Source organism: Aplidium turbinatum, chromosome 6 (genome assembly GCF_918807975.1).
Source record: "Aplidium turbinatum chromosome 6, kaAplTurb1.1, whole genome shotgun sequence".
NCBI lineage: Eukaryota > Metazoa > Chordata > Ascidiacea > Aplousobranchia > Polyclinidae > Aplidium > Aplidium turbinatum.
Genome location: NC_137477.1, coordinates 24,638,035 through 24,651,660, shown reverse-complemented (window position 1 = coordinate 24,651,660; position 13,626 = coordinate 24,638,035). Strand labels below are relative to the sequence as shown.

At 37.0% G+C, this 13,626-nt stretch overlaps 1 protein-coding gene across 1 annotated transcript in view; it reads left to right on the top strand.

Moving 5' to 3' along the window:
- Window positions 1-12,281, top strand: part of LOC145772277 (chondroitin sulfate synthase 1-like) — a 28,652-nt gene extending 16,371 nt beyond the window's left edge. Inside the window, exons 4-5 of the mRNA XM_082584143.1 lie at window positions 7,387-7,806; window positions 10,085-12,281. Of these exons, the coding sequence (XP_082440269.1) occupies window positions 7,387-7,806; window positions 10,085-11,605 (1,941 nt within the window). The 3' untranslated portion in view covers window positions 11,606-12,281. The remainder of the gene's footprint in view (window positions 1-7,386; window positions 7,807-10,084) is intronic.
- Window positions 12,282-13,626: the final 1,345 nt, after the last annotated feature.

The following is a 13,626-nucleotide window of genomic DNA, read 5'->3' as shown; positions in this document are numbered from 1 at the left end:
AACACAAATGATAAATATTGGAGAAATTGAGTCTCCTTCACAACTTAAGAATCGAACAACGCAAAACTTCTGAAACAAAACGTTTTGTTTGAGTGAAAGAATCACTGTAAGCAAACAATGCCAAAAGGTGTGCGCATGAAGTCATGGGAGTGTGAGGTATCAAAAATTTGAACAGGTTTTTATTTTTCTACATCAATGTGACGTTAGTTACTACTTTAAAAAATCTATATCTTTGCTTCTGCAGAAAATTCGCAGCAAACGCCTTTTTATTACATGTTTAGTATCGGCCACAGTATCGGCCAAATTTTGCCGATACCGATGCCGATACCGATACTCAAAAAATGGCCGATATCACCGATACCGATGCCGATACCGATATATCGGTACATCTCTAATCCTAAGAGTTTTTGTTTGTTTGTTTGCGGAAACTCCGATCAGCAACTTCGGCTTTTTTTAATTTTTTCTCTGGATCTTTTCAGGTTACGAATTTGGGTGCATCCCTAGCCAGTAACTGAAAAAGAAATCAACAATGTATGAAGGACTTTTTTTGTTAATGCACTTGGTGAATTATACATGGGACGTTTTAAAGCTGCATGTAGCTGGGAATCACTATATCAGCAGGCAGCATACATATTGTAAACTGTACATATGGAAAACAATTTCTCAAGGATGCTACTTCGCTACTTATGTACGGTACTTTATAACAAACATGTAGTAATATAATTGTTAGCTTAAAATTACCTCAAGAACTTGACGCTTCCTAGCAGCCGGTCACATGGATAAAGTGGAATGTTGTTGTGGAGTTGTCTCTCCACTGAACTTTGAATCCAACGGTTGCAAAGTTGTTGAAATGTTTTTGTTTGGAAAAATTGAAGGGCATGCATTAAGGTTTAAATTAAGACGTGTGGCATGACCCATGTCAAATTGAAAAAGATTTTGAAAATCTGTTTCCTTGAAATGGAGTCGACATATTGTGCTGGACTCTGTTGATCCTGGCCACACTCTTGTGGTGTTTACAGACTTGTTCCATTTCTTTTTTAAGGTACGATTTTTTGAAAAATGGAACAAAGAAATTTTATCAGTAGAAGAACTGCCAGATGAACAGTCATATACGGTACAACACACCAATTTGGCATGATGAGTACCAAATTGTAACAGGTTTAGCTTAGTTTACTCACACAGCACTGGGGAAGAATGCATATTGAGATATAGGCCTACTTGTCTAGCCAATACACAATCACAAATTGAAATACATGAGTAAATACTGAGACTGGTAGGTAGGCCTGTCATACACACAGCACAGGATGCAGCACTGACTAATCATGAAGTAAAAATAAATGCAAATCTCTGCAACCCTTGACTGTCTGAACCTCTTGCTGTTAAATACCATCAAAACTATACAGTATAGGCTACGGTACTGTGGCACTGAGGGAAAACAATGGCATTTGTTTGTTTCCTGCTGTTTCCTATCGTGCATACAGCACTGGCTAATCATGAAGTAAAAAATAAATGCAAATCTCTGCAACCCTTGACTGTCTGAACCTCTTGCTGTTAAATACCATCAAAACTATGCAAACACTGCAAGGTCTAGCCCAAAATGTTTAGGTTAAACGTCCAATAAAAAGTTTAGTGTAGCCTGTAAAATGATGTAAGCTAGCACCAAGGCTACAATAAACTAAATATGAACTTCAATTGTAACTTGGAATAATCTTATCCACTGCTGCAAACGCATGCCACACCTCAAACAAGCAAAATATTTGCCCAGCAGTACTCTCATGACGTCACCCGAGAATTTTTTTTATTTCGACAACAGTTGATGCGGTGTGTGTTCGCATTGCAAAACCAAAACTTTGTTTTAAGATTGCGTGAGAACAAAGGAGTATTTTTTCATAAAAACAAGTGCAACGTGTTTTTGAATATCCCCTTTGTGTATTTCAACTCTCAATTTGCATTTGAAAATGGACTTGTATGCCCCTTTAAGGACCAACGCTAAACTTCCAACAGAATGTAAAGAAAAGGAGAAAGTTTGTTATTTGCGTTGTTGTTCGTTTGCTGAGCAATTTGGGCGCCTTCCTAGGACGTTGAGAGCGTCATTACAATCAACTGCCAGGTTTTCTTCCAAATTTGGTTACATTCAAGTTCAATATTTTTTTGCTTGACTAACTCTCGACTCCTCCATTTTCATTACATGTGTTTGCAAATCTTGGCTACGTAATTCATTGAACGATTTCATGACAAAAAATAACGTTTCTAGCGATAGATTGCTGTTACCATATCATCGAAGTAATGCGGAAAGCATGAGCACAATAGGCTTACACCGAATACATTATCATAAGCTCTACTCTAACGTTGTTGAAATCGAACTTCGTTTAGTGGAAACGAAGTATCCAAAAACTTGTAAGCGTAAGTCCAAATGAATAACCTTTGAAAACCACGGTACAAGGTCACAACTTTAGCCTACGTTTATTACGCTAGGAATTTCAAGCATTACATGACATTTCACTATTCCCTTGTGAACGCGGTTTTCTCTACCTATCTTTGCGATTGAACATCTCTTGTTCTCCTTATTACGAGGGTTGGACGCCAACGAATCTACTCTGTCGGATGGCATTTCTCCGCGGCTGCTTTACTGAATTTTGGAAAAGAAGTAATTTTTCTTGAACCACAGACAAATAAAACCTAACAACCACTGCATTTAACATAATACAATAACGTGAAAAAAAAGCTAAAAATGACGAACGTACGTTTTCGGCCATACTCATGTTAGCCCTCATCAATGTACGGAAACATTCGTAATTTTTAGTTTTTCTTACGTTATTGTATTATGTTCATTGGGATGGTGCAGCGGGTAAGTCGTTCGCTTTCCAATCATGCAATCCTGGTTGTACTCCCGGCTTATGCTGGTTGTTAACAAACACCGCAGAGAAAGGAACTACCCAGGGTGTAATAAATTGGGTGGGTGTAGTTGCTGAAGTAAAGGCGGCCGAGAGAAAGGAACTGGCTACTCTACTCTTGTTAGTGCGGAGGGCGTAGTATAATGAGAACATTGTGCTGGTTGTTGTACAATGAGAACATTATCTTCTTATCCCCCTATGCTCGGATTCAAGTATGGGACTCACCTTTACCTATTATTTTAAATGCCGTCTGGTTGTTTGGTTTTATTTTTCTATGCTTCACTGAAATCGTTCATTGCTTTTTCGCTGATTTTGATGCGGTTGCGCTTTAGTCAAGGAATGCTTTACAATAGTTTTGTATGCATAGGAAATCACCGCATTGAACAAACGCTTCATTTGAAGACAACAAAAACTTCGTCAGGCTCCGTAAGTTTTGAAATTCAAAGGCTTTGTATAAAGAAACTCTTTTGTCTTTCAAAGTCATTTAGGATTTTGGGTTTGCTTTGTATTTGTACACACAGATGATAAATGTATGACTTTGTTCGATAAAGCTGGCTGGACGACAACGGCAGTTAATAATAATAATCGTGTTTTGTTTTGCGCCCATTGCGACCACATGCAGTACACTGCAATCACAGATGCGATGCAACACACGACAGGAAGCAGCGAAGAACTAAATTAGTCTTCGAGTCAGCTGCTCCCCTTAGTTTGGCTTGTCAGTGCCTTTGCCGAGTCACAGCCGCGTGCTCTGGAGCGGTGTCGAACCCATGTCCTTTCTAACTTTGCGCAGACGTTCTTACTACTCGGCCAAGTAGCAGACAAGTATAGTAGATAGACAATAATTTTTGGGAAATATTTTGTTTATCATGATGTTTGAGTGTTCTTATGTTTTTTGGGTCGCTGATTTCAAAAATGGCATTAAAATGTTTGTAATGTCAATGGTTCTGTCACAAATTATAATTTTATGAAATCATGATTTCTAGTTAATATGTAACTTATTAGAAATAGCTCTTGCATGGCGTAAAAATTGCTTATCACATTTAATGAAACACAATAAAAACACAGTAAGACAAACAGTACGGACATCTAATTAAAATGTAGCTTACATTGGACTCAGTGATTCGTTTGTATGTTGTGTCAACCTCCCATACCAAACTCCAAATGTAATTTTCCATCATGACTTTGTCCCATCTCTCTTGATAACGTTTTTCCAAACTAAAATGTTTTGATCAAACCGTTCACCATGCTCCTCGCTTAGGTCACCCAAGTTACGGAAAAACTCTAAATGTAAATGCAAATACTGCAACAAGGGCATGTGGCAATCAAGTTTTTGGTAGCTTTCAATCAATTTTGACAAAACCATAATGCGGTCTTCTCTTCTATAGTTACCGGTACCAAGAAATTCTTTCGATGTCATTCGAAAAGCCTGCCATGCACTTTTTTCCAAAGCAGTCATTCAGTTCTTTTGATGCCAACATTTTCCTTGTTTGGGACCCAACAAATATGCCACCCTTATACTTTAGCTTCAGAAAGGTTTGAAAGCATTGAGCGAATGCATATTGAGCAAAGGCACAAACTTGCTGGACCTAATTCTTTTACAACTGTTTAGCAAGCCCAAGTTTTTTATGTGAAGGGAGAAGGAATTCTTCACTCCATTCAATGAGAGGTATGGTTTTTGACATTGTGGAAGCCTGGGGTGAGTTCTTTGCTTACTTTTATCAAGTAGTGCTGCTCATTTGCTCTTTTATTCTACAATTAAAGAAAATCAGAATGTTTGGTACAGCCGCTTTGCAAACCCAACAAGAAAGCAATCATTTAGAAATCTCCACATACGTCCCAATTGTGATTCTTGTATTGTGTCAACTGTCAAGTCCAGCAATACTTACACAGATTTGCGATCTTGCATTTAAACAAAATGTGCAATTTAATAGCTCATACCATATAGCTGGGATCACTGGAGGGGGATAGGGGGCTTCATTTGCTTTTCTACTTTTTCTTACCAAATTAAACTATCTAAAAACATGCCAACCCTATTAAATGCACACTGCAAACTCCACTAGTCACGAACGTCTTTATATCTTTAAGGGCTGACTATGGTATAAATAACAAGACTTAGCCCATAGCCCAACACCAAAAAATGTGGCCAGATGTAAACAGCCACAATTTTAACCTAACAGGTGTTGAAAATTTCCACGTTGCAAGTTTATGGCTTTTCACCATCATCTGGCTAGTGATGAAAAGGAATATTAAATGATTGAAGCAAGTTGTGTGATATCGAACCGCACTTTAAGGAAAAATTATTTTCTCAATTAATGCACAATATTTTGATCAATTTTCAAATATCAGTGAAAACGTTTTCGCAAATATCTTCCAAACCATTGACACTAGACAAAAACTAACACCAAATTTGGCATCAGCGACCCCAAAGACATATACAAATACTGAATCTAACAAATAAACAAAAAAATGTTGTCTTGTATTATTTTCCTGAACAGCCCTAAATAAAAAAAAGTACGACATGTTGGTGTCCAGACAATTTTTGCGTTGTGGATTAAAGCAATTAATTGTGAAAACACCATGACCAACCTCCAACGAAAGAGTAACTGACTGTTTGGATGTTTTGTTCTGAATTGTCTGAACTAAAAGAATCAAGCACTCTCGGTAAAAGTTGAATGCCCACAAAGAGATTGATTACGCAGGGTTCGAAGTCGTTAGTCAAAAAGCAATGACTATTTCACTATTCGATAGTCCCCAAAAAAAACAATGACTTTCCACTATCGATACTTAAAAAAAGCAATGAATAGCAAGCACTAAAAATAAGTTAAAAAAAGTTTGACTGGCCAAAAAACAAGTCCAAAAACAAGCAACCCACAAACTTAAAAAAAAAACGCAAACTCGAAAAAAATAAGCCCAAACTTGCGAAAAACCGCAAGGTTGGCAACATTGTTAACGACTCTCACTGGCATGGTTTTTCTGAACTGTGTTGCCGCAAAATTTTCCTTTCCTTTAAAGTTCGAAAACCGGAAGGGGACTATAGGTCGGATAGTAATCCGAAAACTAAATCTCGTAAATTCGTTTTGACGAAGTAAGTGAACAACAAAAAATGACTCAGCAGTTCTCTTAAATATCGATTAGTGAAAAACGAATAATGATTTCGTTACTTGCATAAAAAAGCAGTGACTAACGCGCATTCGATATTTATTTTTAAAAGTAATGGGTATGAGGCATTTAATAGAATAATAATGGGAATGGGCATTCAATATTCAGAAAGCAACGAATAACGCTATCGAATAGTGACAACTAGTCGTTACTTCCAACCCTGTTTATACGTTTACTTGGTCTCTTAATGGAGTTATCAGCATCTAAAATAGAGTCGTACAGTCGGCTATTGTTTGAAACATCGCTCACATGTAAGAACCATAATGGATAAAGGGTGAAATCAAATTTCACAAAATCTTGATAAAGACAATCTTTGAACATTAGTTTTTTATCACATCTGGGCACATGCCTGGTGGTTGAAGATTTATATTAAGCCCAGACAACAGAGGATGCTTGAAAAGATTTGTTTTAATTCACTGAAAAATCTATGTCACACAAAGAAGAAACTATGGCAAAGGAAGTTAACAACAAAATAAAATAACATTCATTTTGAAAAAGATTTTGAATTATTTTTGTTTCGAACAACCCCATTGCTTGGACCCTTATTTGCTGATGTGTTGTAATAAAAACACGGCATTGTATCAAAAATAGGATCACTAAGCCTCTTTTATGTACGTTATTAGCTCTATCACAATACTTAAGTTGTATAACTACTCTCTTCTTCAAGACATTTACTAATAAATGAAAGTGGTCCTGCGTTTCGATAATGAAACTGCAATTAGTAATATAGTAATGCTGTGATAATGTAAAAGTAATAAAATCTTCTGACTTGTTGATTGGTAAAAGTGTGTTATTCCATTGTCTATAGTTTTATGCCTTTAAGGTGTTAAAGCAACGTTAGTTAAAGGTCACTTAGACCCTCCGCCCCAGAGGCTCATGCGACGACGACGACTTAGCTGCTGTTAAATGCAAACAAAGCACATTGTATTTTACACTGTTTCAGACTTTACTTTGCCACCAGTGGGCATACGCGGTGCATAATTATCAGGTGTTTTCATACTACACAGCTGCTCCTGATACTTTATTCTATACTTTTGACTGGCAATCACGATTAGATTAGTTGTTAAGTTACTATAACGCGTGCTCAAAATAAATATCTGCAAAATTCTTGTCATAATTTCATTTCGAAGCGACCCTTATGTAACCAAATCAGTTTCATTTTGACTTAATCAAATTCCATTCCAGTGCGCATAATAATTTTTCTCGAAAATGTCTAGAAAAAAATTGCAATTAAATTCTTTGTTTTACTTATTCAACGTTCGCATTTACACAATGTTGTGAATTGCAATGCACAGCTTTATATGTAAAACATAAAACCTATTTTGTTTTTCAGATGCAAGAGCTATTTTACGAGCATTACACTTTGCGAAAAGGCTACATTGACCCTTACATCAACATCAGCAATCCCAAACTTTATACAGCCTTCACTCTTCATCCGAACAAGAATCCTCAGTTTCAAAGGAAGTTGCATAAATTTATGAGGACTCAAAAGATGCTAAGTTTGATTACTCAGATCAAAAAGCAATCTAGGGATGTGTTGATTGCGGATCGGTATCTGGGAAAAAAGTCGGACGTAGAGGATTACATGCTTGGGGTTCCTCTTACTTTGAATCGCTTGGCTCCACGTAAACGGGAAGATGTGAGAACGTGGGATTTTATGACTGAAAAATTGTGGTACGCTCTTCCACCAAATCAAGCTCGACGGTCCATATCCTTAGACAAGCAAATAGCAATAAAAAGTGCTGTTTTGTATGTGGGTATTATTTTGATATCTTAATGTAATTTACCTTTCATTTAGTCTGCCTCATAGCTTAATAAATGAGCCACGGTCTCATTTCTTAGTTAAGGCAGTGCTCTTCAACCTTTTTGTCCGTGGTACACCTTTTTTCAATTTTTAATAACTTCGTATACCTCACAAATAGCAATGTTATTAATTGTGCACAGGAAGTAAAAAAATACTAATAATTAATTAATTCAATTTTGGTAAAGAGGTCACTTTCTTCAACCACAGACATATACAACCAAGCAACCACACGGCATTTAACATAATCCATTAAAATTGAACATAAACTATAAGCTACAAACGTTTTCGGCCATACACACGTTAGCCCTTATCAAGTAACAAAAAAATAACTACTTATCATATCTACACTGAAAATGAATAACTGATCTAAACACTAAATTGAAAAAACGAAATGCAAAATGAAACGGCATAGCATAGGACAAAGGCACATCACATGTCGTTTCATTTTGCATTTCGTTTTTTCAATTCAGTGTTTAGATCAGTTACTCATTTTCAGTGTAGATATGATAAGCAGTTATTTTTTTGTTACTTGATAAGGGCTAACGTGTGTATGGCCGAAAACGTTTGTAGCTTATAGTTTATGTTCAATTTTAATGGATTATGTTAAATGCTGTGTGGTTGCTTGGTTGTATATGTCTGTAATTAATTAATTGTTTGTTAAAGTGATTAGTAGCCTTGAAATGGGCACAAAAAACTACGCATGCAAAAGTGCAAAAACGTCAAAATTGAAGTTGATTTAATGGCTAGTTTGTTGTTGCATTGTTTCGGCTAGTTGGACATAACATGGTGTGAGCTCTTTTTTTATTCCTCCCCGCATTAATAAAGAATCAATGTCAAGTATCGAGTTTCGTTTGTTTGACTTGATCTCAACAAGACTGCAAATTCCTTCTTCACACAAATAAGTGGTAGGAATCTGCACTAAGACATCAATCAATCAAGTTTATTTCGGCATAGCTCCACATTCATTTTCAATGTACACATCAAGAGATATAACAAATCGCTTTTTTTTATATGGAAACTACACCATGGAGGCACCGAAAAAACCATGCGGTTATCTAAGTCAAGGTGCCCCCACATGGGATGTTTTACTGGATACAATATATAATTGGATTAATAGTACGAATCAATGGCTTTTTGCGCGAGATTTTTGTATTCGGGAAATTCAAGAAGAGAAACCCAACATTCTGTGTAATCCACTTCTCGGAATGAGTATTTTTGATTTAAATCACCCCGTAGTTCCAATAATTCCTCATCCTCAGTTGGTTCTTTATTAAATGGTTGGATAATCCACGAGTTTGCTTCCAGAAATTGGTCGTTATCTTCAGGAAAATACGTAGCAATATTTCCAAGTAAAAAGAAAAATGGTGAAAAAAATATTTGAAACAATTTTAAGTACCGGTTTAGTGAAATCACTCACTCAAATCTTCACTATATTTGGATGCTTTAAGTATTTGCTTTACCTGGATCCCTTGTGGACTTTACGCCCATTCAAGGTTAAAAAGTGTCGCAAACCCCCCTCTTTTTTAATTTAAAAAGAAAAATGTCTGACAATAGGCGGACACACGCCCGTACTTGCGCATTAATGACGCAACAATCCCAATGTCAAATGCGAACCACACGCATCCAAAATGAGCGCATCTGTTTCAAAAGCACAAAGCAGGTTGGCGAGTAATAACCGCACACCAGTAGGTCCGGTTAAAAGTTTACAAATATGCCAATTGCTGTCTCTGTTGTGACTTCCACTATCACAGATCTAAGCTGTATACCCTTCATATACCCTTCTCCAGCTGTATACCCTAGTTTTGATCTGGTATACACTTGGGTATATAGTATACCCGGTTGAAAAGTACTGAGTTAAGGTATCACTCTACAATGGTTCAACGTTGTGGTGTGAGCTTCATCAGCCCATGAAATCCACCATTTTTACATTGATTCAACGTCTGCAACAAACAACAAGTCTCCGTTTAGTGGCACTTAGTGAATGAAATAATCTACAGCCCAAAATATGTCAATAAACTTCATAGTGTTAAACCTCGGTAACCGGACCTGCGTCGGTGGTGGCCTGTAAAATATGATGTCACAATTTAGGTTTAGAAGAATTCTGAAGATAAAGATCCCAATAAAATCAACTTTTCCGGACCCATCATATTTTTTAAATTATTTCTTTCTATTCACTTAGGCTACTTTTCAAGCATGCTTTGAAATCTGTTTGATTTTAACTCCACAGGTCATGCAGACAATGAATGCTGATGCCAAAGCACGTGGAAGGACGATTGAATTCAATCAAGTAACTTACGGCTACCAGCGCATCAACCCTTTGTTCGGTGCAGAGTACGTCCTGGATTTGCTGCTGTTGTACAAACGCTTCAAAGGAAAAAGGGTCAATGTGCCTGTGCGGAGACATGCTTATCTTCAGCAAACGTTTGCTAAGACTTTACTGCATGAACCGTCTCCACTGGATGTAAACAAAATTCAAACTCGTTTAAGCAGCGCTAAGCCAGGCTTCGTATCTTCACTTTTAAATTATATTTTTAACGAGTCAGCAACTGTTTTTAATGTCTTCAGAAACTACTCGAAAGGAAAATCTGATTCTCGTGCCACATTGAAAGCACGTGACACCGGTCCGTATAATTTGTCGTCGTCAAATGCTGACATTGTCGAGAACAAGGTTAAAAAGTCAATTCTTTTCAATTTTAGTCAATTTACAAGCAAAACAACTCAGACTGGCGTGTCAATCGTTCATATCATCATTCCCCTCAAAGGACGGTTTGAAACTTTTCAATCTTTTATGAAAAATCTTGAAAAAGTTTGTTTGTCAAGAGGTGATCGCATAAGTCTCCTTATCATCCTTTTCAAGTCTGATGATGCCGCGCTTGAGGAAGAATCGTCGAAAACTACGTCACTGTTAAACGATTATGCTAAGCGCTATTCCAGTTATGATTTACGCGTCGTTTCCATAACTGGGACTTTTTCTCGTGGTCTAGGATTAGAAATTGGAGCATCTTACTTCTCAAGCGATTCTCTATTGTTTTTTTGTGATATTGATGTAGTCTTTGATGAACATTTCACTAGAAAATGTCGAGATAATAGCGTTTTGGGATCAAAAGTATACTACCCCATACTTTTTAGTCAATTTCATCCCAACTTCAAGAGTGTGTGGTCTTCCCGGGAGCAATTTCCTGACTTGGGAATCAACATCCCGGAACTGAAAAACGCGTCTTTTGTAAAGACGTTTCAAGGAAGAGAAAACCATTTTGAAATTAAAAGCTCAATGGGCTATTGGAGAAGTTTTGGATACGGTTTGCTGTGCACTTACAACAAAGACTTTGTTGAAGCCGGAGGATTTGATACTTCTATCCAAGGTTGGGGCATGGAAGACGTTGATCTTGTTAATAAATTTTCTACTGGGCTACAAAGTGGTCGCAAACCGCACAAAACTGAAGAAACTCAAAGTGATCCTCCAACAAAGAGCAGAATTTATGTTCACCGAGCTCCTGACCCGTCTTTGATTCACGTTTACCACCCGTCTCATTGCGACATCAATTTGATGGAGGATCAGTTGCGGATGTGCAGAGCATCCAGAGCTTCTGGCATCAGTTCTATGCAAAATTTAGCTAATTCCTGGGAACGTGTGAAGCCAAAAAAAGTCATAGACCCTGTGAGTGAAATTATTCCAGTGCGCCCTGTTGGCCGACAAAGAAAAAAAAGATCTAAAAACTCATCAAAAAGAAAAACTAAATTTACATAAAACTGCTACAAGCGATTAGATAAGAAAAGATATGTAATTTTTTTTATTCTATTATAGTATTTATCGTTAACCTTTAAAATATACAGTACGTACAATCAAGAAGGTAGTCTACTTTTACTGAAGAAAAACTAATCGTGATTTTATTGGGTTTTATCATGTTAAACTCCTATCGATGGATCTGCAAGAATCAAATAGCTTATATTGATGTGTGAATGAATATACTTTTGATTACTTTTTCTACTGCCGATAATATTGAATTATATCAAAAAATATTTCAATTTACTGTAAAGTTATTTTTAATAAGTTTATTTTAGTATTTATTTTTCGTCGTGCAATTTTGCTTTGTTGAGGTTTTTACGTTGGCTCGTGCCTTGGCCAAGTTATCGCATTCTTGAGAAATTTGCAGTTAGGATAGGCCATTGCGAAACATATTGTCTTTTTTGCAGCATAAACCACAGAATATTGTAGAGATTTTTTTGTTTGTTTTGATGATAGTTTTTGATACAATTCAGTATTTTTAATTTTTACGTTTTATTTTTCCTCTACTACCTGAAATAATGAGAATGGTAATCGGTTACTTTTCGGAAAATAATTACAAAAATAAGTTGCGTAACAGCATAGGCTACTGTATGACTTAATTTACCTTGCCCTTTCAACTGTACGAAATACAATGGTAATATCATTGTAATGTCTCTTTTCAACCATAAACTTCATAGCACTGAGCAGTGAGCATTATTTTCATCAAAAGAAGAGAAAAATAAAAACAAAGCTTGACCTCAAAATTACAGTACAGTATATTCTTTCAATCACATTTGACGTTACAACACAGGCTACAGTTTAAAAGAAACTGTGAAATGTGGAGATTTGCTGTAAGTTTGGCTGTACAAAACATTTGGTGCTGTTTGGTTCCTAGTTTTGTAGATGTAAAATTCCTGGGATGTCAGTCAGTAACGCTCGAGATAACTGCTGGAACCTGTGCTGAACTATTAAGTTTATTTATAACAAGGATCTCAAATTACTCTGAGGGCCAAATGAGCACTTGTAAATTAACCCGAGGCCCGCAATACACAATAAGAAGTCTATAAACAAAATAACACAGTTAAAACGCAATAAAAAAGATAGTTTTTGTCGTATTCTGGCGTACGCCCGATAGTTGAAGATCTAGATTAAGTGATCAGGAAGGCAACGAAGCCAATCTTCGGGTCCACCTTCAGGCATGTCTTAGTGTCTTGCCAAAGACACCGCCGCATGCTCTTGAGCGATGTTGAACGGTACTCTTTTGAGTGCCCTTCCGGGTCTTTTACCACTCGGCTATGCTGGTAGTAATAAGGCTACCATACGTCCTCTTTTAAGAGGATTTGTCCTCTTTTTTCAAGAAAAATGAACTGTCCTCCGAGGACACTAAAAAATGCTCAAATGTCCTCTTGTTTTACAGTTTGGGTTTTCTTGCTTATATTTTCAACGAGATTATATTGCTTGATGACGTCTCAGCGACGGCTTACAGGAGTGGTAGGCTATTTGTTTTCTAAACATTTTGTATAGGCTACCAATGTAACATGCTGATTTATAAATTCTACAAGAAATTGGTGCATTTTATGGAACTGTTGTTGAACGCTCATTGCCTGGTTCACTGGAAGATATTAAACGACATTTTCAAGGCCATGCTCACACTTTCACAAAAAATACTCTTTTATCTACATAGCCTACGTTTTATATTGATTGATTGATTGATTGAATCTTTATCCTCGGACTGGGAAAGCTTCTTGAAGAGCTTAATCCTGGCAGTTTCGCATACTTGTAGAGGCTTTGAATCACTGACGCAGGCCCGGTCACCGAGATTGACAGAGTGAAGTTTCCGATTGTTGAAGTCTTGTTGCCGGGGAACTATTCCATCCATTAGATGCCGCTGAATGGAGAGCAGTCCTTAACGTGCGTTGCTCAAGCGCACACCCCGAGAGTCGAACCAGCGCCGCTTGATCTTGAAGTTTCTTCGTTCCAGAAGTGACGCGCTAACCAATTGA